Source organism: Guillardia theta (genome assembly GCF_000315625.1).
Source record: "Guillardia theta CCMP2712 unplaced genomic scaffold GUITHscaffold_22, whole genome shotgun sequence".
NCBI lineage: Eukaryota > Cryptophyceae > Pyrenomonadales > Geminigeraceae > Guillardia > Guillardia theta.
In genome coordinates this window covers 438,031-462,727 of record NW_005434652.1, presented here as the reverse complement: position 1 = coordinate 462,727, position 24,697 = coordinate 438,031, and the positions used below count along the sequence as shown (strand labels likewise).

Below are 24,697 nucleotides of genomic sequence, written 5' to 3'. Positions count from 1 at the left end.
CCTTCTCTTCCTCCTCCTCCTCCCCCCCCACCCCCTTCCCCCCTTCACTCCTGCCGGAAGTGCTCGACCATCCCTGCCGCCGTTCCCAGCCACAGTATCTTCTTCTGGGGATGAAGGAGGAGGGAAAGGAACTCAGACTTCGGCCCGTGCTGAGCAGCAGGGAGTCAGCAGAGATCTCCTGGGCTCACATCCAGCATTCAGCCAAGGTTCCTACCTCGATCATGGCGACGGCCGATCCCGTTTTCAGCTGCCAGATGTACACGCGGAAGCCCTGCGGTGCTCCGCTCAGAAGGAGGGAGGAAGGCGAGGCTGCTGCTCGACCTGGGCCAGGATGGCGTACCGGCCGTTGCTTGCTAGGCAGCTGCGTCCGAAGAGAATCTTCTTGTCCACATCGGCGACAGGAGGCAGAAATTCTCTGAGCTTCGTGATCTGAAGGGGATCAGGAGGCTTGTAGGCGCCATGCTCGCGGTCTCAAGTACCTTCCTGCTCGGGCAGGTATGCTTCTCCTTGCCTGCCCCTGAGATCTGGAACAACTTCACAAGCGGGTGACCGTCCTTGAGGAACGCGAGAGGGTCAGAAGCAGGAGGATGAGGATCGCTCCTTCACCTTCGACTCTCTGCCGCACAGCAGGAGGGTCTGCCAGCAGGCGGTGGAGACGGCGTTGTCGTCGTAGGGTGGGACCTGGAAGGATGTCAATCTTGCGGCTGACTGATGACTCGGCACGTCTGCTCACAACTGTGATCTCCTTGCAGTCGAACGAGAAGAGATCGTCGAAGCGATCACACCGTTCCATCGTCTTGAGGTCGTAGAGGCTGGAGACGGGAGGATGAGGATGAGAGATGGGAGAAAGTCTTGGCAGTCACCTCAGTCCCCGGTCGTGAGCAACGGCGATGCAGCTTGCCTCGATGCCTGGTCGAATCGGTCAGGGGAGGGGGAGGGGGAGGAGGAGGAACGAGCATCAACGATCTACCTCGCGGGGGGTACAGCAGGTTTATCCCACCGGCTTTCTCGCAGAAGACATCACCAGCCTGTCGATGTTGAAGGGCAAAGAGATCAGAGGAGGAGGGCGCAGCAAAACTTCTCACCTTCTCAAAGAGTTCTTTCTCTCCATCAAACACCCATTTCACCACGGCTCCATCAGCACTTTCCGACAGGCAAACCCCTCCTTCCTCACTCCACCCGACCTCAACTCTGATGCACGGTTCAGCTTGATCGCAGCAGCAAGGGTCAAGCTCGCTGACCTCAGCACTGGAGCTTTGTGGAGGCAAAGTCGTTGTAGGACAGCCTGAGTCTCAACGCAGAGGGTTTTGATGAACCCGCAGATCAGGCTGTTGACTTCCTCGCCTTCCGCTCTAATCACTTCGAGCGATCCTCCCCCTCCCACCCCCGCCTTCCTCCTCCTCCTCCTCCTCCTCCTCCTCCTCCTCCTCCTCCTCCTCCTCCTCCTCCTACCATCGTCCCACTTGGATCGGTCTCGTTTACACCCCCCCATCACACACCTGAACCACCCAAGTCAGAAGACCCTTGTCGACCTGCACAACAAACTTTCCTCGATCCCCCATGTGTGAAGGCCACCGTGTGCAGCTCGTCCAGGCTGTTCGTCTCCTCCAAGTCCTTCCACTGCATCTTCATCGACCCGGACTCCACATCCCACAGCCGGAGTGTCCCCCCGATGCTGCAAGTCAGCGCATGGACGCCGGAAGGGGAGAGTGCGATATCAGTGACCCTCGTGTCGTGCCGCAGAGGGTTGGGAGCCTGCGGCAGCTTGTTGCTGCAACGGACAACACTTAGTCCTCCTCTCCCTCCAGCAAGTTCCCTGCTGACCTTTGGTTGATAGACTTGATCCCCGTCCACGTCTTGAGCCTCAGCTCCAGGGGGATCCACTTCTCCGCCCTCTCGAGGACCTGAGGATCGTAGTCCCTGGGGGGCTGCCGGTGGAAGTCGCCCGAGTCGTCCTGGTCGTCAAGGTCACAGGGTTCGGCCAAGGAGGGCAGAGAAGACCTCAGATGTGTCCATTGGCAGGATCCGCCGCACGATGTCTTCATCTACATCCTTGAGAAAGCGAAGTTTCCCACTCTTGGGCTCAAGTTTCCTGAGGCAGATGTGGAGGTCTTTGGACTTTGCAAGCAACTTCCCGTTCATCTGCTTCGGATCGCTGCGGGAGAAGATGACGGGAGCTCTCTGAAGGACAGCCATCAGCAAACGTTCGTTGCTCCAGCGGCAGCCCACCTGGACAACGCTCTCGATAGGGTTGCAGTCCACCCAGTCGGACAAGAACACCTCCGATTTGTGCAGCATCTCAACACTCTTGGGCATGTCCGATGACCGATAGATCCAGTGCCCCTGGATTTCCTTCTTGCCATCGTCGCTTTCCCACATCTCCTTGATGAGGACGATGTACATCTCTTCATCTTCTTTGTTCGGTTTCCTGCAGGAATCTCACTTGCCCCAGCATGGTAAGGCCGCGTTTCGTACAGGTAAGCACAGTCGTAGCATCGGAAAGTTTGATCATTCTTCATGAAGGTGTGATAGTACTTCCTTCCATCCTTGATCTGCATTGGAAAATCTCAGCATCCTCCCTTAGACAAACAACAAACTCTTACATGCGTGGGGTTGCCGATCCACGCGAAATCCATGCCCTCGTCGTTGCTCTCATGAAACTTCAATGCGTCCTTTGCAGATCTCGATTTCTCCTTGGTACCTGCTCCTGCAGCTGCATCTGTCAGAAAGTGACGCACTTTAGGTTGCAATAAAGAATGAATCTACACAATGATCGGACTCCGCCATATCTATTCTGGAATTCAATCTGAGAGATCTATGCATCGACCCGTTCTATCCTACTTCTGGAGGGGCAGAGCCGCGCACCGGATTTCTTTGCCTTGAAATCCTTCTCGCTGGCCGAGTCTGACGCGTTGTCTTCGGCTGCTTTCCGTTTCATGCTGCGGATTTCGTCTGCGCCATCGGTTGCGCTCGCAGCTGACCCTGCGGAGTTGGACTCCAGGTAGACACCGAGGCCTTGCCGCTTGACACTGGATTCGAAGTCTGCGACATCTCTAGAGTCGACAACAGCCCTCTGCGCTTCTTGCAACGCTGCCTTCAACTTGCGCTCGTTCGCAGTGGAAACCTGGGGCGGGGTCCTGTTAGTTGTCGGGCAATGAGCACGGTCGATCGACCAAGTGGAGGCTGGTGGTGAAGAGGAGGATACACTCTCTCCTTGCCCAACCGTATCTCTTCGTCCCGAAGAAATACACAAAGCGGCTCCCGTTATTCTTCTCCTGCATGCCCTTGCTTGCTGGATTGACGATCTGCATTCAAGGTTCAGGCGCGCAGTACGCTCCAACCCAGCCCACCATCGAACATCCAACACCATCGCTTCTTTCCTCTGCGTTCATCACATACCTGCGCTGGCCACCATGAAAATCCCTTGATCTTCGCCATCACCAGCCGCCCCTCTACCATCTCTGCCGCCATGGTAAACCTTGCTCCTCCTCCAGCCCACACCCCACCCCTAGGCAAATTTTCCGTCCCACCCCACCACCATTTTTCCCTTGAATAATCCCTATTTCACACCCCTTCTCTTATGCTGTCTATCAATATCACCCCTGCACCTTGCGACTCTAGGAGGGAATTGCGATCTATGGCTGCTACTGCTTGAAAGGATCCATGGCGGGAGGAGGCGAGGAGGACACGTGAAGATCTGTAGTCTGACCCTCCTCCCTCTCTTCCTCCTCTCTTCTCCTCTCCTGGACGTTCCATCCTCCTCCTCTCCTTTCCTCTTCTATCCCCCAACACCCAACGGCCTCATTCCTCTTGTTCCCTTCCCTGCTCTCTACATCTCTTGTTCGATCACTTTGGAACCTCCCACATTTACCCCTTGTTCGGGACTGCATCACACGACCTCCACAGTCCATGGCTTAACCGATGCGCAAAGTGGCAGGCATGCACCTGCCCTCGTGGGGATGGGCGATTGTAGCACTTGTCCTATCCATCCTGCTGCACTTGTCCTGGGCATCTCCTGGCGATGTTCTCGTTACGTTCCACAGGCATCAGGGAACGGAAACTGATGGCGGTTGCTCATGGGAGCTGTTGCTCTGCGCGGCAATCGTCAGGGACTTGTCGTCCAGCCATGGCAAGGTCTTGCTGGAGATGACCGAAGAGGAGATGCCATCCTTCGATCGTCTCTTCGGAGATCTGCACAACGTCCGACCGTTGCTCCCTCAAGATCTTCCTGCAGCATCTTCGCAGTCTCTCGAGCAGGAGTTGGTCGTTCCCAGCATCCGGTTTGATGGCTCCTCTCTCAAACTCCTCGGCCCAGGGACGTCGCGAGCCCTCAGCATGAGCTGCACAGACGCACTCTACCTCGAGCTGGGGAGGGACCCCAGCGAGCGCTGGTCAAGATGGCACTTCAATCGGCGAGAGGAGGATGAGCGGAGCGTGCGGGACTTGTTTGGGATCCGGCCAGGTGAACGTTACATAGTGTCCTCGTCATCCTCGAGATTCTCCCCTTGCCGGGAGGGAAATCTGACTCTAGGGAACGCTCGCTGCCTTGACGTGACGCCCTTCCTGTCCTCGTTGGTTTCGATCTTGGACATGGCTCTCCTGATTGAACACGCGGAGGAGCTCCATCTTGCCTATGGCCCGCTGGCACTCTTTGCCGACCATCTCGACTTGTCGCAACTAGCGAAGCGAGTGGTTTACATGTTTGGACTTGACAAGCATGTCATGAGAGACTTCAAGAGCGATTGGATCTTCGCGGATCATCAAACAACAGTTGCCAGCAACCATCTTGTGGAGTTCTCCGAGATCGAATGCATCTTGTCGGGCCCCGGGAGGACCTGGAAGTGTGATGTTCGGTTCGCTGTCGAGCCATGGCTGACAGGAGATGATTCCAGCCGGCTGACGATTCGAGCATTTGGGGGACCAAGAGAGCTGACGCGTGCGGATCTCGTCCGGGGTGAGACGAAGAACAAGGAATCTGGAGAAGGATGTTCGTTCCTTGTCAACAGTCAACGTTGGCAAGGGTGTGTGGTCGACATGGTGGTCACTCTGCATGATCATCTAATCAGCCATGACGTCGAGCTCCTGATCTTTGGGACAGTGGGGATGAAGCGGGAGCAGAAGCTGGTCTTGTCAAGGAAACTTCTAGTGATTGATGAGGACGACAAAGGGGGTTCGATGGAGGAGAACACAAATGTAGTCGTCTTCTCTTCTTGCTTGCAAGGTGAGGAGTGCAGAGAGGGATTCATGCGCTTGTTCCCTCACCTGGAGGGTGTGACGCGGATCGACTGGGTAATTCCACAGCAAGTCAGGGAGGAGGACTTCCACGATTGTTCTCGAAGCGTGCAGAACATGTCAAGCGTCAACGTGGTCAGATTGCAAAGTGTGTTCGACTTCTGGACGGGGTATGTAATCATGATGGATGATCGCCTGTCGTACCCTGCCGGTTACGTTGGGAGGATGAAGTCGTTGATTGACAAATTTGACAAGCGCGCAATGATCGGGCTGGAGGGCCTGAGTTTGAATCAGCCTCTCCACGGCCGCAGGAGAGCTATAGATCGCGATGAAGTAGATTTGTTGAGGATCGGGACCACCGGGTTTCACACCAGCGTCTGCTACCGTGACCTGATTTTCAAGTTGACGACTGTTCGACATCTCTTCAACAGCGTGGATGATGTGCAGGTGATGTTTGCATGGACAAGCCATGTCAGTGGAGTCCCTCGAATCGTGATCGACGAGATTAAAATGCCATCGCATTCCCCTTTCTCTCTGGAGAGGAACGATCTCTTCTGGACGGTCTCGAAGGACTTCCTGCCCAGGTCTCGTCTGCCTCTGGTCTTGGACGGTGAGGACGAGGGCTGGAGACTTGAACCGGATCGATGGCGTACATGGTTGCACGAGACTCTCAACAACTCAGCAGCCTCCATGATGAGACTGAACTTCCCATCGCTGCGGGAGGTTTCCGCCGCCAGTGCGCAAGGAGGGGGAGAGGAAGAGTCCATCGACCTCGGTTCGATACCGGTCGTCGTCATGAACCAGAGGCACGACAGTCTCCGCCTCCAGCACGTCCAGCAGACCCTCCGGCGCATCGGCTTCAAGAACCTCTCGATACCCCCCACTATCAGTTGGAAGGAGGTGAATCTCGAATCGCTGGTAGGAAGCGGCAAAGTATCCGCCAACCTGCTCCTGCGGCTGGACTGGTACAAGGATGGTGATCAAGAAGCTAAGATGAAGTACCTGGCAAACGCACATGAGCAAGTCCGTATCATCAAGGACGCTGCGGAGGGAGAATACCCTCTCCTCATCTTCGAGGACGATGTTCTCCCGATTGCCCAAGACTTGCGGCAGGTCAGCGTCAGGCTCGCGGAGGTTCTGTCCCAGTCTCCTCCGTCTTCCGACATGATCTACCTGGAGTTCTGCTACGAGACCTGCGCCAACGTCACCTACTCGCATGCTCACCCTCTCCTTGCCCGAGCATTCGCTCCCTCCTGCTCCGCTGCCATCTTCTACAGCGTCAAAGGGGCCAAGAAGATCTCCCAGCTCTGCATGCCCGTCTTTGACGTCATCGACAGGATGTATCAGTTCCTCATCCAGACTCGCCTCCTGGAAGCTTACATCTCCCTCCCCCCCATCTTTGTGCAGGACAGGTTCTGGAGGTCCAACGTGAAGAAGAACGCGGGCTCCTCCCTCCATGCCCCTCTACAGCCTCCCTGCGGAGGATTCGATGCAGCCCGGGTCTTCCGGGAAGTAGAGCTCAGGCAGGAGGGCCTCCTGCTCTCTCCTTCTGCTGCTGCCAGCGTCGCTCGTTCAGGGCAGCCTCCTGCTGGCTGCCAGCCCTCAGCGAGCGGTTGGAGCACTGCTAGTGTTCGCTATATCTTCTTCGCCGAGCCGCTCGAGCTCGAGCAGGAGATGTCGCTTGCTCACAGCATCCTTGTGTACTCCGACGAGGAGGACGGGACACTGGACGTCTTTCTTGGCACGATCGTCCCCGGGCAGCAGAACTTCATGCTCTTTGCTGAGGAAGCCAGCAGCTGCTTTGCTAGGAGCAGCCACTGGAGTTGCGTTCTTCGCCTGATTGCGAGAGGAGATGGCTACGTCTCGACCCATCAGAGGACGCGAGTGTTCCTGCGAGCCTGCTCGTAGACGTTCCTCAGTTTCTCCTCTCCTCATTCAAGTCCTCGCTGCTCTCTAGTCTCAATGTTGAACGTAATCTAGATGACCTTGAACTTCTTTCTCAGTACAGTAAACAAGGCACAGTTTCTCAAACTTCCGTACTGCCAGTAAGTTTTGAGTAAAGAAGATTTTTCTCAGTCCGCGAGCCCCGCGGCCTGCCAGTGCCCGGCCGGGTTCACTATAACAACTGTGTCTTCCCAGTACCGGCCTGGGGCGGCCCCCCGCGCCCCCTGGCCCCCGGCCCGTGCTCTGACGCATGGCGCACTTTCTGAGAAGTTGCTTTTCCGGCCTCATCAGGTGCTAATAGGAAAAATTGGCAAGGAAGGACCTGGGTGCTCTCAGGAAAATCGTTGCCACGCAGGGCCAAAAGAGGGGTAGGGTGATTTGACTTTGGTCAACTTTGGGGCGTACACCTCACTGGCCCACCCCGGGCCGGGACTGCCCGGGCCGCCGGGCTGGGCCGGGCGGCCGGGCGATGATCGGACCGCACTTCATCTCGGCGAGTTTTTGTCGGAGATGCGACATGGTGGATGTGGCGGTGAACGACAGCATGCGTTTCTTCCTGGAGATGGTGGGGGAGCGAAGCTTGGATCATGTCAAGGCATCTGACAAGGTCCACCTGAACCTGATCAACGACGTGCTCCAGGTTTCTCTCCTTCCTGGCTCTCTCCTCCTCCGTGCCCGCTGACAAACGATGCCGTGGTTGTAGAAGCAGCTCTCCAAGACATTCAGGCGCACTGAGAGGGGCAGGCCAGACTTTGAAGACTGGGACAGAGCCGTGCTTCTCTTTGGCAATGGTGGAGTGACTCCCACATTCGTGCCTTGATCTCATGATGATGGTGGGTTTCAGGACTCTACTCAATCGCCAGTGTTGTCAGCGACCGGACGACACAGCTCTTCACCGAGGCGTTGCCTCATGCAGGTTGCTCCACTCAGAGCAGTAGAAGCTCCTAGATCCATCCTCACGACCCTTCCTCGCAGAGAAATCCCTCAGGATTCTCAAGTCTTTCGACGACGTCCGACGCCTCACCATCATCCGCCTCACTATCACCCACTACCTGAAGCGCCGCAACCCGATAGAGAGGAGGTAGAGACGATCGCCACTGGCTCTGCTGAAGTGGTTCCAGGATGTCTTGCATCAGCATCATGAAAGATCTCCTCAACCACATTGATGTGGTGGACTCTCTTGCGGAGTTGGTAGCTGGCGACGAGAATGGTTGATAGGGCAGTTGACATGCGGGTTGCAGGTGAAGGTGTCGTCGAAGAGAGACGACGCGTCCGAGATGCCTGACTCGGAAGAGCTGAGGAGCAGCCGACAGGTGCTGAGCCTGATCCACCAGGTGTGTAGCACCCCCGACACCACTACGTGCCTCAGTGGATTTAGATGGATTCCACCATAAACAAGTACATCACGGCAAAGTCAGGCCCTGGGACGCTGATAGGTGCTGCAGAGCGAGTTGATGAGTGTGCTGACGTCAGCAGCAGACAGGAAGGTAGCATGGTCTGCCCTCAGAGTCACTCAGTGGATACGGGCGCACCAACGGGACGTCCTGGCACTGACTGTGCAGGTCAACGGCTCCTTCATCATATCCTGCGGTGCGGATTGTGTCATGAAGCTCTGGAGCATCTCCCTCGAAGGGATGAAGGAGGACTTTCAGTTCCACGGTGACCGTTTGCTCAGCATCCTCTCCCCTCCCACACCCTTCCCCTCCTCCCCAGCCGCACTGATGCCTCCCCCCCAGGACATCACCACTCCGTTGCGTCTGCTGTGTATGACGACCAGCTCGACCAGATCTTCTCCGTGTCATATGATGGCTACGTGCGCAAGTGGAGCGCGGGGACCCCGAGCCCACTCGCTGCTCGACAAGCGCATCGCTCCTCCCTTCACTGCATCGTGCTTGATAAGGAGCAGCATGTGTATCTCACAGGGGGAGCCGAAGGAGCCGTCAGGGCATGGAAGGCTGATGATCTGCATGAAGTAGGCAGTAGCGAGCCGCTGAGGGCGAGCATCGAGTGCCTCGCGCTGTACTCTGCCAGGAGGGTGCTCTTTGCTGGGGGTTTCGACGGGTCCATCGTTCTGTTCCAAGTGACGGTGGAGGAGGGAGGGCTGAAGTTTCAGAGGACGAAGCGGATACAAGGGCACGAGCAGAGCGTGAACGGGCTCGTTCTGGATCTCTACCTGAAGCTCCTGTGCTCGGCAGGAGACGACACGACGATCAAAGTAAAAGCTACTTGTCCTCAGACCGTTCCTTCAGTCTCCTGCAGGTCTGGGACGTGGGGGACTCGGAGGATCTTGCCCTCCTTAGAGTACTTAGAGGGCATGCGGAGCCTGTCAGGTCGCTGGTCGTGGACGAGACCAGGTGAACAGGCTTGCACGGATGGCTGGCAATCATGCTCGGCAGGTCGCGGCTGCTGTCGGGGGGGGCCGAGGGCAACGTCATGGTTTGGAGTCTCAAAGCAGCAAGGGAGGAGGAGGTGAAGGAGGAGGGGCAGGGGTTGGGAGTGAGGAGGTTGCAGGTCAAGGGAGAGCTTTTGCTCCACGTCTCCGCAAGGATCTGCTGCATTGCGGTAGCTTCGCATTCATGAGAGCGAGGCTGACGTTGGCCAGGGGGACCAATACTTGAATCGCCTCTACATCGGAGATAGGTCAGGAGGGATAAGAATGATGTGGATGTGAAACTTCGTTCATTCAAATCAAAACGTTTCTCTTGCGAAGCAATCTACGACCAAGCCTCGACTGTGTAACGTCCGTCCATCTTGAGAGAAGCAAGAGCGGCTTCAGCATCAGCCTCCTGCATCCCTCCACCAAGCATCATGACCTCCTTCATTGCGTTGTAGATATCTTCGGGAACGTTTCGAGAAGATCCGCACACATAGAAACTGCCCTGCTCCTTCATCAGCTGTCGGAACACATTCTCGTAGTCTTCTCTGATGCGATGTTGCACATAAATCTTTTGCGGCTGGTCGCGCGAGAAGGCTGTGACCATTCTTAGGACTCCCATCTTCTCGTACTTCTCGAACTCCTCGCGGTAGAGGTACTCGGTTGCACCCTTGCGTGCGCCGTAGTAGATGGTGCAGGGTCCAACATCGATGCCTTGCTGCTTGAGGGCGATGCGATGCTGGGTCAAGGCACGCCATGGCGCCAGACCGGTGCCCATGCCTGCCATAAGGAGAGGAGCCTTGTTGTCCTCAGGGAGGACGATGGAACTTGGTTTCACAGAGCACATGATGGTGTCTCCAGGCTTGGTGGTTCGCAGGTAGCTTGTGCATTGCCCGAATCTCTTCTCGCCCGTTGAAGGCACCTCCCAGTCGACAGCAACGATGCAAAGCTCAATCTCATCAGGGTGCATACTTGGAGCTGAAGCGATGGAGTAGGAACGCGGTTTGATCACCGGAATCATGTCCATAAGCTGCTCCAGAGGAGGCCTTGCTGAAGGGAAACGCTTCAAGACATCAGCATGATTTGCCATGTCATGTGAAAGTTCTCTGTACAAGGCCTTGCCGTCTGGGTCTTCAGAAGTGATAAGCTCAAGCTTCTGCTTCTCAGCCGGGTCTGTGGCGAAGAGAGACAAAGTATCGTAGAAGCGCCTGTTGGGCTTGCCGAAGATATCAAGCACGCACTGAAGAAGCTGACGAACATTGAGCTCTTCAGGAATCTGATTTCTTGCCTCGGGAGTAGAAACGACATTGAGCTCTTCGTTGGGATCCAAACCATACATCTTGCAGAACTCCTCAACTTGATCCACGTGGTTTCTTGGATAGATTGCAAGTACATCACCAACCTTGTATTCAACATTCGTATCCTTGATTTTAAACACATAGTGTCGGATGTCACGGTCATAACCCTCCGGCGTGAGCAACGTGTTTTCCATCAGCTTCAATGGATTTGATCCCGGAGGAACAAGCTTATCATTCGAAACTGATGGGGTAGCTTCTCCCTGGGTACGAGTGACCTTGTACGCAGGTTTGGGTATCTTTCGCTCCAATGGTTTCTGTGGGACGTGCAAAGCATTCCAAAGTTGCGGTGTCCAGTTATCCCAGCCCGTGTAATACCTGTCCTCGTCTCTGTCATCACCAATTCCACGATTCAAAATTCTAGTGGCACCCAGCTCAGCCAGCCTCACATCAATTCTTTCGGCAGCGACACAAAACAAGGAGTACGTGGAATCACCAAGACCAAACACGCTAAACTTGATTCCTTCCAAAAATGACATTGGCAGTGTGGGATCAGAGAGCTTCATCCAGAATTTGTGAGAATTTGCCGGAAATTCGCCTTGACCACACGTTGAAATGACAACCAAAACCGTGCTTTGATTTGGAAGTTCCTCAAAATCAAAGTCATCCAAGCTAGATAGGGTTGCTGAGGTGCCTCTTGCTTTCAAATCGGCAAAAAGTGATTTGGCTTGCTCCTCGGCATTTCCAGTCTCAGAGCCGTAAAGCACAGTCACACTCTCGGATGGACCAGCAGCCTTGAGAGATGCCGGAAGTTCATCAAGACTCAAAACATTCAGAGCCTTCGCTCTGTCTGCAATCTGTCGTTGTAAGCGGTCTTGATGCGCTTGGGCATAGGAAGGATTTCTCCTCATAACTGATGCAAAGCGATTTTCGTGAGCCAAGAAAGTGAACAAGTCGCCAGAGATTTTCTTGCTATCCAACTGGAAGGGATTGTTTCCACCCTCTGCGAGAAGAGGATTGTAACGATACAAAGGCCAATATCCACTCTCGACTGCATCGCGACATTGTTGAATGGCCTCAGCCATTGGGAAGCCCTGAAAAACGAATTAGTTGCAAGAGAGGACGTTCTGCATGTACACCTGTGAAATACATGGGGAATAGCAAATCACAAGCGAAGGTCCGGGATATGCTTCAGCCTCCAGAAGTGCTCGGATGGCTTGTTGATGGTTGACATGGATACAAATAGATGCAACATAGACGTTCTTGTAAGTCATAGCGTACTGCCCAAGGTCCTTCTTGGCTGTCAATTTTCCAGTTTCTGCAAACTTGGCTTGAGCACCACGTGGAGTAGACCTGAAATAACAAATTAGGATGCTTACAGGACACATGTGCGCATACTTCGAAGCTTGACCTCCAGTGTTGGAATACATTTCGGTATCCAAGACCAGAACATTGATATGCTCCTCACTGTCCAGCAGAGTCAAAAGATAACAATAAGAAAGTTTGATCTTCAAACCTAGCCAAGACATGATCTAAACCTCCAAATCCAATATCGTACGCCCATCCATCACCACCAATAATCCAGTGACTGTGCCTTCCAAATATATCCGCCTGATCCCACAATTCCTGAATCTTTTCATGGTTTTTAGCTTCCTCTCTCAGAAGTGGAATAATCTTCTCCCGCAGCTGAGATCAAAGTCACCTTATACTCAGAAAAATATCAGTACATACCTGATTGTAAAACGATCTTCCTTTGGGCAAAAGCATGTCAAGCTTATCTTCATGTCGCATAACGGAATATTGGGAGAGAAGTTTGCGAAGTTTGTCACTGAGCGGCACAGTTTTATCCTCCAAAGCATCGTCAACCTATTACAACGTTTAGACAGACAATTTGCTTAAACACGTGCTTACCAAGAACATGAGCTGATTTCTCCTTTGCTTAAATGCACGACGCATTCCAAGTCCAAACTCAGCATTATCCTCAAAGAGAGAATTCGCCCAGGCAGGTCCTTCACCACGTGCATTGACAGTGTAAGGGAATGATGGAGCAGAGGCACCCCAAATTGAAGAGCATCCCGTTGCATTTGCAACGACCAAACGGTCTCCCAAAAGCTGAGTCAACAGCTTCACATAAGGAGTTTCACCGCATCCTTCACAAGCTCCGCTGAATTCCAACAAAGGCTGCTGAAACTGTGAACCCTTAACGGTGGTCTTGTCAATTTCCTCTCCCTTGTTTGGCACTGAAATGGCATAGTTCCAGTTCTCAGCTTCCAACTCAACAGCCTTATCGGTTTCCTCGAAGAACAAAGCATCAGCAGGACAAATGCGGACACATAATTCGCATCCTGTGCAGTCAAGTGGAGACACCTACGAAAATGAGTGACACTTCAAATGATTGAAAACAGTTAACATACCTGAACGCGAAAGTTGTAGTTGTCTAGAACTCCACCGCCAATAGCCTTTCTGGACCCTTTCTTGATGCCTTCAGGGGCGCCTTCGAGCTCGGCCTTTGTGAACAGGAATGGTCTCACGGCAGCGTGAGGGCAGATAAGGGAGCAGTAATTGCACTGAGTGCATTTGTCCATATCTACACGAGGCACTTGGAGAGCAATTCCTCTCTTCTCGAATGCTGATGTTCCAGTGGGTACACGACCACCTGGGACAAACGCACTTACAGGCAAGTCGTTGCCCTCAAATTTGTTGACAGGTTCAACAATTTCATCAACGAATTCAAGGGTAGATTTTCTGATTTCTTCTGGTGTTTTTGAGCATCCGCCGCAGCCTGGCTTCGAACCACACGCTGACACAGCAGGAGAGGAGAGGTTTCTCGTCGAAAAGTAGCGCCGTGATGGCGAATTCGAAGTACGCCAAATAGAACGAGACCGAAGGGCTGGACTGAATGGAGCAGTCTTACCATTGCCATTGTAAGTCGAATAAGAACGCATACCAGCTGCACTGGTGATTTTGCCCGCACTGTTCGTAGTAACCGGAATCTGGGCCCATTGAGCAGGCACTGGAACTTCAACCAAATTTTCAATAGAACGATCGATGGCATCCCAATTGCGCTTGACGACTTCTTCACCCTTCTTTCCATACATTTTTTGAACATCCTTCTTCAATAACTCGATAGCTTTCTCAAACGGCAGCACACGACTGAGCTTGAAGAAAACGGATTGCATGACCATGTTGATTCGTTTTCCCATTCCCGTTTCCCTGCCAACCTTGACAGCATTGATCAAGTACAAAGAAGCCTTCTTCGAGGCAAGCTGGTATTTCATACGAGGTGGAAGCATATTCTCTACTTTCTCTGGACCGAAGGTGCAATTGATCACAACCGTTCCATTTTCCTTCAGGTTTCGGAGCATGTCGAGCCTTGAAAGATAGCTTTCCTTGTGGATTCCAATGTAATCAGCGTTTTTCACAAGGTATGGAGCATTGATCGGATGGGGTCCGAAACGAAGATGGGACACTGTCAACCCTCCAGACTTCTTCGAGTCATATTCGAAGTAGCCTTGTGCAAAGTTGTCAGTGTTCTGCGCAATTGTTTTGATGGCCGACTTGTTTGCACCAACGGTACCGTCCGAGCCCAATCCATAGATCAAGCACTGAATCGTCCCTGAAGGTAGCATGTCGACTTCTTGTTCAACGTTCAAGGAAAGGTTCGTTACATCATCAACAATGCCGACCGTGAACTTGGTCTTGGGGTGTGCAGCTTCCAAATTTTTGAACACGGAAAGGACCATTCCTGGGGTAAAATCCTTTCCTCCAAGACCGTACCTTCCTCCGTAAACCTTGATGTGGTCCATTCCTGACAGATGCAAAGTGGTACATACATCACAGAACAAGGGCTCTCCAATAGCGCCCACTTCTTTAACCCTATCCAACACAGCAATTCTCTTAACCGATGCTGGAAGAGCTGCCATAAATCTTTCTGTGATCCATGGACGGAACAGTCGCACCTTCAGGACACCCACTTTCTGGTTCTGGTGTGAATTAAGGTACTTCACAGTTTCGTGAACTGTTACTGCTCCACTGCCCATAATTACAATAACGTTCTCTGCTTCAGGATGACCTTCATAGGAAAAGAATCCATATCGTCTTCCAGTAATCTCTGCCACTTTCTCGGACCACTTTTGCATATATGCTGGAATGGTATTGTGAATTGCATTTGCAGCCTCAGCAGCCTGAAAGAACACATCTGGACCCTGGTTTGTGCCTTGGATGTGAGGATTCATAGGTGAAAGAGCTGAGTCATGGTGAGTTTTTACAGAATCCCATGGAAAAATTTTCTTAATATCGTCGTAGTTGATGACTCGCACCTTGTTAACTTCGTGTGAAGTACGGAAACCATCAAAGAAGTGTAGAACCGGGACACGCATGTCCATGGTCGCAAGGTGTGACACAAGTGCCTGGTCCATAACCATCTGAGGATTTTCGGATGCGAGCATGACCCATCCCGTTGTTCGTGCGGCCATAACATCGCTGTGGTCACCAAAGATGTTCAATGCGTGAGCACACAAAGTCCTAGCAGATACATGCATAACACACGGGAGGAGCTCGCCAGCAATCTTATACATATTCGGTATCATAAGGAGCAACCCTTGAGAAGCCGTATATGTAGAGGCAAACGTACCAGCCTTCAAGCTGCCATGTAGAGCACCAGCTGCGCCGGCTTCACTCTGCATTTCAGTGACGCTCAAAGTTTGGCCGAAGATGTTCTTCAATCCGTTTGCTGCCCACTCATCCACCATCTCACCCATGGGTGATGATGGAGTTATGGGATAAATGAAGGAAACCTCACTCAAAGCATATGCAATATGCGCTGCTGCCTGATTTCCATCAATACAAGACCAGGTTGTGTTCTTGATCATCTCAATGTCATGACTCTGATTGACCAAAGTTTTGTTCTCAGCAAGAAACTGAGCGCGTCTTGCCATTCGTTCCATGATGAACTTTTCATACAAAGGAGTTCCTTCACCAGTAGCTCCCAAGTTCTCAAGGCGCTCAGCGTTCATGTCGGCACTTTCTTCCTTGTTGATCAATCCACCGTACGGGCCAAAAGGCGTTGTCCGACCCCTCACAGACTCTGAGAAGGAGCGGAAATGTGTTTGCGACACGGATTTTGAAAATGCACCCGAGCATAGCTTAGTGCATCCACGACTGGCGAGGCGAACGCCATTGAGGAAGCCAATCCCAATGGCCATGGCGGCTGGGGCACGGAGTCGGCTCGGAAGCAACAACTCCTACCGTCGATAGAGCCTGAGCCTCAACAGGAAAGCCAGCAATCAAAAGTCGATTGCCTACCTTCCGAGAAGGAGGAGAGGCTGCAGAAAAGGATAGAGGAATACAAGAGAGGGAAGAGGGAAGGAAAGGGGATGGGCAAGGCGGAGAGGAGAGGCGCAGGGGGTGTAGAGGAGGCGGTACGGCTGTAGAGCGCCAGAGTTGGGGTAGGGGTGATGATTTGTTGACCACCGGTGTAGACACAGCATAATGATGGTCATTACCCCTACCTATATATTTGGATGAAAGTACCGAATCTTCATGTAGAGGGGTGTCTCGAGAAGGCATTGAAAAGGGGTTGTAGGTCAGAGGGGGTGAGGAAAAAGGGGGTGAGGGTTCCTTGTCTATAATGCCAAAGGGGGTGCATAAGTACCAGGATCGAACCCAATAAACTACCCCTACCCTCAAAATTATTGAGAAAGTACCCATACTTTCCCTTCGGTTTTAATACCACCCCTGTCCCCTTTAATCAGCGGTCGCATCGAATCCCTACCACTACCCCTGACTTCAAGTTTAATAACCCCATGCTATGAGCAAAGCTCCTTGCAACCCAAGTAGCACCTACCCCCTAGTTGTGGGAGCAGTTTTACGTAAGCGTTTTTAATATTCATCACCCTACCTACCTCCACCATCCCCCCGACTTCATCGGTACCCTGGTTCAAGTACAAAACGGGGTGCAGGGAATCTATCGGAGGGGGTTTACTCATGGTCATATTATTCCTAGTCAAAGACTATCACAGGTACCCCTCACGTTGAGGTCACAACCCACACATGGAGAAGTCGTAGAGAGGGTATGATGATTTTAATTGCCAGGTCTAGCTCGACGGGGGGGGGGGTACAGGAGATTTTAAAACTCGCATTGTCCTAGATGGGGATTACTTTCCTACGACCAAACTGTCAGCACGGGTGACACTGGTACACTTTGAAGTGCGAAAAGAAATGTTTTCGAAAAAGTCAACGTGGCGGGCTGTCGTGCAGACCGTACGGTAGTCTCAACTCTATTTGTTGTTCTCTGCCTCCAAGGCGGATGCACTACCCCTCCTTGAGACCACTCCTAGATTCCAATCAGGCGGGTGGGGTGCATTGATGAGTGGTCGCTAGCATCAAATAGCATCTTTCGCGCATGTAGGATGTTACACGTTCCTTGTTTACCAAGCACACAGAGTGTGCGGGCTGGATCGACTCGCATCCACGTCCTCGCAGTCCTGACGACAGTTTGCTGATGATGAAGCGCATGCTTTTGGCATCTCTATCGCCATTGTATGAAACCCTTGTGCATATCTGTCTAGCATCGCAATTGGAAATGAGATGACAACTTGATTGAGGTGCGCAAAGAGCTGCAACTCTCAGTTGACTGAAGCATCCGATTTGTTCGACGTCGACTTTTCTCGATCACGCACCTCGTGGTTATGCTAGGACGATGAAAGAAGATCCTTTTTTGTTATCTCTTTTTATCTCTTGCTCCAACACGAGAGATTCGTTGATAGCTAATTCAAAGCTCTAGATCAATTAAAATATCAATTAATCGCCTGCTGGTCGATCATCTGATCATTTTTCGCATCAGAAAGACACGTTGCAAAAAAAGGAAATGCTGTAATCACCTCAATGTAATCTGTATCGACAGGCTGCCATTCTGTTGTCATGTACATATTCTCGTTCTTCTCGAGGTATTTGACCAAATCAGTCAAAATAGGTTGCACATTCTAACAAAAAAATATCAGAGAGTTACCATACACAAATGTTCCGTTTGCCTGAGCCAGATCAAGCGGTAGTTTTGCTTCTTGCATGAGAGATGGAAGCTTTACCATCAGCCGCAAGAAATGTTCTCCGCCATAGACCTAGCGATGTTAGCGAGGATGTCTTTGCATCAAACTGATACCTCGCTTGGCCTCATCCCTGGATTTGCTGAACAGAATCTGGTTTTGGCAAAGTGAGAAGACTTGCTTTTGCGGAATGCTGACTGTTCAAAGACTACCTACGAAATTGTACACTCTCGAATCGATAGAGCAGCATTTTAGCAAATGTGTTGTTGAAAAACACCTCCAGACCCTGCAATTCCATGTCAATTCCTTCAGCAATAGCCCCAATGTACCATTCACCTTGATCATGTCTTCCATCTTTGAAAATTCCTGGGGCGACGGACCAGCCGATTTCTTGAAATCAAGGAAATTTTGCAGAAATTGTTTCACACAGGGATTTCCTGGAAAATTCATCAATACGAGTTCCCAAAAAACTGTGGGCATACTGGGAATAGGCAAAAGCTTGTTGTCCTCAATCATGTCCAGGTCATCAAGAAGTCTGCGTTGCAATGTATTTGGGAGAGTAATCTGTAACAAAAAATCAGCAAATATAAAGACTAGATTTCAACACACCCTATAGTTTTTCTCTTTTGGTTCATAGCTCTCGTGGTCTATATTACTTTGAGATTCATTGTTGGAACTTGCTTTTGCATTAACTTGCTTTTTGCCCTTGGCTTTCAACTCTTCTCGCCGCGCTTTGTTTCTATCCAAAATCTCTTGCTTTAGTTTTCTACTTTCTGCATTGTCTTCATATAATCCATCTTCATTAACCCACTCATCCCATTTCTTCGCCCAACCTTGGTAATGGAGCATATACTGCCAAATTGGCTGTCCCTGCTTCAATTCTGGCCGAATTTTCAATATCTTTGCCTCATAAAGTTCACCATGACTGATGTGACTCACACCCAAAATTCGATCTCCTTCGTGGAATTTGGGCTTGTGCCTTGGGGTCTGAACTCCTTCACCATACTGCAGTGCAATCGATTCTAGAGTAACCTTTGAAGATTCCGATTTTCTATTCTTGCGGCCGGCGTTCTTGGAGTTCGGTTTGCTCTGCCGCTTGCTGGATTGCTCCTGCCTGGGTGATTTTGACGGAGACATTGAGGTGACCTTTTCCCCTCCCTCAATCTTGGTAACAGGGTCGTTGATTGACCTGTTCGTCTTGTTGAGTTGAGCTTTCTTGCTCTGTTGAACTCCAGACGACTTCGCAGCATTCTTCGCCGCTGAAGGCACATCACCCTTGCTACTGCGCTTCTGTTGTTTTTTCTTTCTCTCTCCCTTGTCATCCTCCTCCTCTTTCTCCGCAAAGTAAGTGATTCGAAGAGTTTCATTGTTGTCAGATTCTTCTGCATCTGCTTTTTCCCCTTTCACATTGAAAAATTGGGCAATGCTTGGCTGATTAGCGTCTTCACTTGTCTCAAGTTTCCTCTTTGACATGGCGAGAGTCTGCGCGAGTAAGCCCACCTGCTTTAAAATGAACGAAATCTGTAAATGAAAGTATGTCAAGATTTGATTCTTTTTCAAGTTTAAAGAAGATGATTTCCTGAGATTTTGATTCTCTCCCAAGTTTAGAACAGATATATATACTTCATTCTGTGTGCTCAGCAATTGCTTTGTCCAACTCTATTATCTCTGATCTCGAACAACTCTTCACCTGCACTATCGGTCTCATTCGATTTCTACTGGATACAGTTGAAATCCCGTATTCACCATGAACTCACAATCAGCAACTTGTTCTCATTACTTTCTTCCCATCTCTCGTCCTCTGCCACCATTTCCTTTCCCTTTACATATCGCTTCTCACTTCCTTCCTCTCTGCATGTTTTGGCGGGAAGTGATTTTCTCCCACCCTACCTATAAACCTGAAATCACCCACCCCCTGGATCAAAGGAGGTGAAAACCCTGGTTACCTCTGAACTTATCCCAGAAACTCTTTTAGCTCACCTTTTTCTTGATATTTCAAGATAGATTGAATATTTCGAATTCACTGGTCAATTTTGAAATTTCAAGGTTCGGCGTGATTGCACCGGGGGTCACTGATATGGTTCCCAGGCGGATGGGGTCGCTCACCACCCGGGGTGGGGGTAGTCACCCGGTGTGGTGTAAAATTGGTAAAATGTGGGGTACCTCTATTGCAAAAGCTTGATTTCGGGGTGGGGTGGGGTGGTACGATTTGATTTCGGATGGCGTTACAGGGTGAGGACCATTGAACTTCCGTCCCCGAGATCAAGTGAAGGAGAGCGAGGGCGAGAGGAGGAAAGTTCTGAAGGAGAGGAGACCAAGGCTCTAGAACAGGCTTCGGAGCAGGAGCAACGAGCAACAGGGCAGGCTGAGGTGACTCCGAGTCCGGCCGGGGAGCCGCTGAGCCTCAGTCCGAGTCGGGTTGAGGCATGTTGTCATTCACTTTCGATGGCTCGTCCTTTGGCATCGAGATGGATCACGATGTCCCCCAAGTTGTTAGGTCGTCCCAAGAGGAGGGAGCGAGGTCCTTGCTGTGATCTTTGCGCGACGTTGTGAGTCCCATCACTGACTTGGAGTGCAGAATTTCGGTTCCATCCACGATCCTGGAAATCAATGGGATTTCGACGGCCAACAAGACCTTGCTGGAGGTCTGGCAGGAGCTGAACGACCACGCTAAGACATCTCTGATGATCTCGCTCCTGGACGGACATGGCAGGTGCGTTGGTGACTCAAGCCCTACACGAGCTCAACCATTGCTACCAGGAATTACTCAGTCACGTCGAGCATACGGCAAGTGCAAAGTTGCGAGGCCCTCAATCCATTGCCGATGCAAGAGGCAAGGGAGAATGAAGAAGCGTCTTGCCCGAAGGCTCCTTGCCCTCCGCCTTGCAACTATCAGCAAGCAGCGATGTACTATTCTCATTGCGATGACTCCCCAAGTTCCAGGACGGCTGAGTCTCTGTTGGGACAACCGCGGAAGATCGACCTCTTTGATAAGGAGAACTCTAATTCCAAGCTTCGGATAATGTTTGAACTGTTGTACTGCAATGCTGGTAGGAGGAGTGCTGTCTTGTTTCTGCAGAGGAGGAACAGTGTTGACAGATCAAATCACTACGTCGTGGGAATACACCTACAGAAGGTTTCTGACGATTGCGTGGTGGATGACATGATAGGAGATTCCTTTGAGAACATTTCCGGCTATCATCTGATATCCGTCAATGACATCCAAGTCAAAGGAAAAGATTTCGTAAGTTCCTTCACTGTGAGCGACCTGATCTCATGTCGATTTACCCGCAGGACTCCGTAGTTCCCCTGCTCATGGGTGTGCCAGGATCGATCGTGACCCTCAGATTTGCGAGGCACAGCAGTGAGGATCAAAGTTTGATAGACCCCTCCTCATCGGAGATCGATCTCAACCCTCAAAGGCCGATGATTCGTACCATACACTACTACCGAGGTATGTCCTCGGACTCCTACACCTCTTCGGTTGAGAGGAGCAGGAGCGAAGAGTATGGAAGGCAGGGCCATGGAAGCTCTCCCGTCCGGACGCCCCTCACCACCCGCCAGAGCAACAAGTGCAGCGACAGTGCACTGGCGGTATCTGCTGCTAAGAAGAAGCCATCGCGGCTTGGCAGCTCTATCACCCAATTCTACGAGGTGCGAAAGAAGAGACACCAGGAGCTGAATTTGAAGGCCGCAGACCTCAAGAACCGCCTGAAGGCCAGCGGATTTCTGATAGGAGACGTTGTGGCTGACGGCGACAATGACTCTGAGTCGACCAACTCGGAGCCTTGTACCCCTCGCTCCCCTGTTCAAACTGAGCCCGATGCGTACCCGGGGGACAGTGAAATCGGTGCCATGCTCGGGAAGCTGCACGGCACTTGCAGTGAAATTGAAGATTTGACGTCGTCACTCCAGTCTGCTGTCTTTGACTTGTCTGTGGGATCGCTGAAACAATCTGCGGATAAAAACCTTCAGACGGAGCCGTATGAAGACGAAGCATCGAGAATAAAGATTCTAGATCTGCAGAAGCTGCTGCTGGAGAAGGATCAAGAGGTGGAGGAGGTACGGGCACAGCTACGATCGAAGGAGGACGGGATGCAAGATGTAGAGGAGCGGCTGAGGAGGAGGGATGAAGAGCTTACAGAGGTACGGGCACAGCTACGATCGAAGGACGAAGTGGTGGAGGAGGTACGGGCACAGCTACGATCGAAGGACGAAGTGGTGGAGGAGGTACGGGCACAGCTACGATCGAAGGAAGCCAGGATACAGGAGGTAGAGGAGCGGCTGAGGAGGAAGGATGTAGAGATCGGGGAGGTAGAGGAGCAGTTGAAGAGGAAGGATGAAGACGTCAGAGAGGTACAGGCACAGTTGCGATCGAAGGAAAACGGGATGCAGGAGGCGCTGGAGCGGCTGAGGAGGAAGGAAGAGCAGTATGAGGTACTATGCATCCTGTCGTTGCCAACAGGTGGGCTGAAGACATTTGCAGGAGACGAAACGAGATCTGCAGGAAAAGAAAAGAGAGCTAGCTACTCGGTTCTCCCCATGGAAGTTCATGATGCTGATCCTATCTGGAATTGCAACGGTCTTGGTTTCCCTCGTCCTCCTCTCACCGGTGCCCATGTTGGAGGACGCCAACGTATCCCAGCATTTCGTGTCTGGCTCTGCATTCTCACCGATTGGACCTGTTGATACTTGCATGGCTTCGACCTGCTGTCATAACGATGTTGCTACGTGCGCTACGCATGCCAAAGGGAGGAACAACCTGACGATCGTTCCGTCAGTAGCGGTTGAGAAGCTCCAAGAGCTCGAGGCCGAGTTGGCGTCAAGGAATGCAGAGCTGACGGCAGTCAAGTCCTCACAGACGGCACTGAACGGCCGCTACCTGGCCGAGCAAGAGAGGCTAGCGGGCTGCATGAAGGACAAGGACGTGCTGGAGGAGGCAGCACGGAACGCCAACAAGACCTGCCAAGACTTGCGAGGGGCATGGAAGATCGAGATGGAAGAGCTGGGGAGGGTGAAGAGGAAAGCAGAGGAGGAGTTGGTGAGCTGCCGAGACGAGTTGATCTCGTCACAGGAGAGAGAGAGCAGAGAAGTCAGCAAGCTGGTGGAGCTGGAGAAGAAGCAGGAGGAGGCAGTGCAGGAGGCCGCAAGCTGCCAGAAGGAGCTGGTGAGGCTGCAAGGGGAAGGACGCGATGTAATCCTCGTCGAGCAACAGAAACTTGCAGCTTGCGAGCGAGACAAGGAGATGCTCGAGGAGGTTGCTCACAACAGCAGCCAGGCGTACAGAGAGTCACAGGACGCGTCCAGGAGGGAGATGACAGAACTTGAAGGGAAGAAGAAGCACGCAGACCAGCTGGCTGAGAAGTGCAAGGACGACGGGCGGAGGCTTCAGCTGGAGCTAGCAGAGCTCAAGAGCTCACTGGGCACGTGCAGAGAGGAGGCGGAGGGCTGCAGGCGAAGGACCCGCAGCGCGGGCGGGAAGGAGGAAGGGAGCGCCATCGAGAGCAGCAAACTCGCGCGTCACTCGGGCGGCAGCGACATGGTATCCCTCACCTGCAATGCAACCTTCGACGAGTCTGCCCCGCCCCTGATGAGCCAAGGATGCTACAACCTGTCCCATTCACTCCCCGTCCTCCTCGCTGAAGTTCCTATCCCCGTGTGCTCCGACGTCCCTCAGGCGGAGGGGGACGGTTGGTCAGGCCGCTGCCCCCCGGGCTCTGCCGCCATCGTCTACACAGACTCTCGGTTCTTCGCACGGTCTCATGCTGCTGCTATCGGTCGGACGACTGACGTGACGAGCAGATCATCAGCATGTGTCACCACGGAGCAGTGGAATGAGTGCATCGCCAGGTGCCAACCTCTTCCTCCACCCATCCTCTTCCTCCTCTTCCTCCTCTTCCTCCTCTCTTTCTCCCCTCCTCCACCTGCTTCTTTTCCATCTTCTGCTCCTTCTCCTAAATGGCTCCTGCTACCCCCTTCCGTCAGCTCTTTTTGCTCTCTCTTCTGCTGCTGCTACCACTTCTCCAAACCTCCAAGCCTTCAAAAAGCTCCATCTACATATCTCCTCCCTCCTCCTTCCCTTCCACGTCTCCTCCTTTCCTTTCACCCCCTTGCTTGTCTATGTGAGGCACGTCTGTGACAGCCTCGTCCACAGGGAGGGAGAGATCTACTGGAAGAACCCGCTGCTCTGCTGGGACTCAATCTTCGCCAATCGCACTGACGTGCACTCAGGTCTCCTGCTCCTCCTCCTCTCCGTCCTCCTCCTCCACCCTCTGACGAGCATGCAGGTGCCTGCTCTGCTTGGCTGCGCAAGGAGAGGAGGTGGCAGCTTGCAGAGTCACTTCCTGCCGCCATCCGAGAGTTCGAGGACCTGAGAATCTCCGCCATGCGCGATCTTCGTCGCGTCCCCGAGGCTCTCCGGCAGCGGCTGGGGCTGGGAGGAGAGATGGAGGAGGAGTGGAGGAAGGGGACCGGGCCTTATGGCTGCATCAACGGGCGGGTCTGCCGGGGGTGGGAAGTGGTGACGGCAGTCAGCATGCAAGTCGCGGATGCCAGGGGAGAGCCACACACGCTAAGGACGTGGCTGCTGCGAGAAAACCCGAGCAAGACGTACAGGGAGGAGGTCAGGAGAGAGGAGCTGTCTGCTCGGGCCTTGAGGGAGCTGCGGCTGGGCTAGCCTCGCAAGTGGAGGAAAGGCGAAGAAGAGAAGCTTGAAAGAATAGGTGGGACAGAATGGCAGGAGCATGTGGACGAGGAGGAGGAGAAGGAGGAGGAGGAGGAGGAGGAGGAGGAGGAGGAGGAGGAGGATA

At 52.5% G+C, this 24,697-nt stretch overlaps 6 protein-coding genes across 6 annotated transcripts; 3 read left to right on the top strand and 3 right to left on the bottom strand.

The window, feature by feature from the left end:
• Positions 1-44: 44 nt before the first annotated feature.
• GUITHDRAFT_136838 (hypothetical protein) lies at positions 45-3,471 on the bottom strand (the record flags this gene model as incomplete). The annotated part of the gene is made up of 20 exons (XM_005835249.1): positions 45-149; positions 215-271; positions 322-429; positions 480-554; positions 607-681; positions 734-812; positions 864-909; positions 971-1,028; positions 1,086-1,191; positions 1,242-1,285; positions 1,500-1,532; positions 1,576-1,771; positions 1,825-1,955; positions 2,002-2,181; positions 2,230-2,428; positions 2,476-2,552; positions 2,604-2,719; positions 2,866-3,124; positions 3,174-3,305; positions 3,400-3,471. The coding sequence occupies 20 exons, from the start codon at positions 3,469-3,471 to the stop codon at positions 45-47; spliced, it is 2,148 nt and encodes a 715-aa protein (XP_005835306.1).
• Positions 3,472-3,921: 450 nt separating this feature from the next.
• Positions 3,922-7,140, top strand: GUITHDRAFT_105932 (hypothetical protein; the record flags this gene model as incomplete). Its single annotated transcript, XM_005835248.1, has 1 exon — positions 3,922-7,140. The coding sequence occupies one exon, from the start codon at positions 3,922-3,924 to the stop codon at positions 7,138-7,140; it is 3,219 nt and encodes a 1,072-aa protein (XP_005835305.1).
• Positions 7,141-7,693: 553 nt separating this feature from the next.
• Positions 7,694-9,847, top strand: GUITHDRAFT_105931 (hypothetical protein; the record flags this gene model as incomplete). The annotated part of the gene is made up of 13 exons (XM_005835247.1): positions 7,694-7,816; positions 7,880-7,967; positions 8,021-8,092; positions 8,152-8,257; positions 8,298-8,367; positions 8,418-8,510; positions 8,555-8,612; positions 8,656-8,835; positions 8,913-9,435; positions 9,486-9,530; positions 9,573-9,645; positions 9,688-9,738; positions 9,779-9,847. The coding sequence occupies 13 exons, from the start codon at positions 7,694-7,696 to the stop codon at positions 9,845-9,847; spliced, it is 1,551 nt and encodes a 516-aa protein (XP_005835304.1).
• On the bottom strand, positions 9,840-15,716 carry GUITHDRAFT_159505 (hypothetical protein; the record flags this gene model as incomplete). Its single annotated transcript, XM_005835246.1, has 8 exons — positions 9,840-11,939; positions 11,985-12,198; positions 12,244-12,312; positions 12,362-12,531; positions 12,577-12,711; positions 12,757-13,212; positions 13,260-13,600; positions 13,820-15,716. The coding sequence occupies 8 exons, from the start codon at positions 15,714-15,716 to the stop codon at positions 9,891-9,893; spliced, it is 5,331 nt and encodes a 1,776-aa protein (XP_005835303.1). The 3' UTR covers positions 9,840-9,890.
• A 1,926-nt stretch (positions 15,717-17,642) lies between these two features.
• Positions 17,643-19,361, bottom strand: GUITHDRAFT_105929 (hypothetical protein; the record flags this gene model as incomplete). Its single annotated transcript, XM_005835245.1, has 8 exons — positions 17,643-17,669; positions 17,727-17,828; positions 17,931-17,963; positions 18,005-18,041; positions 18,101-18,174; positions 18,225-18,325; positions 18,371-18,452; positions 18,498-19,361. 8 exons carry the CDS (start codon positions 19,359-19,361, stop codon positions 17,643-17,645), a joined length of 1,320 nt encoding a protein of 439 aa, XP_005835302.1.
• A 953-nt stretch (positions 19,362-20,314) lies between these two features.
• Positions 20,315-24,564, top strand: GUITHDRAFT_105928 (hypothetical protein; the record flags this gene model as incomplete). Its single annotated transcript, XM_005835244.1, has 7 exons — positions 20,315-20,418; positions 20,467-20,601; positions 20,649-21,132; positions 21,183-22,325; positions 22,375-23,738; positions 24,043-24,119; positions 24,176-24,564. 7 exons carry the CDS (start codon positions 20,315-20,317, stop codon positions 24,562-24,564), a joined length of 3,696 nt encoding a protein of 1,231 aa, XP_005835301.1.
• Positions 24,565-24,697: the final 133 nt, after the last annotated feature.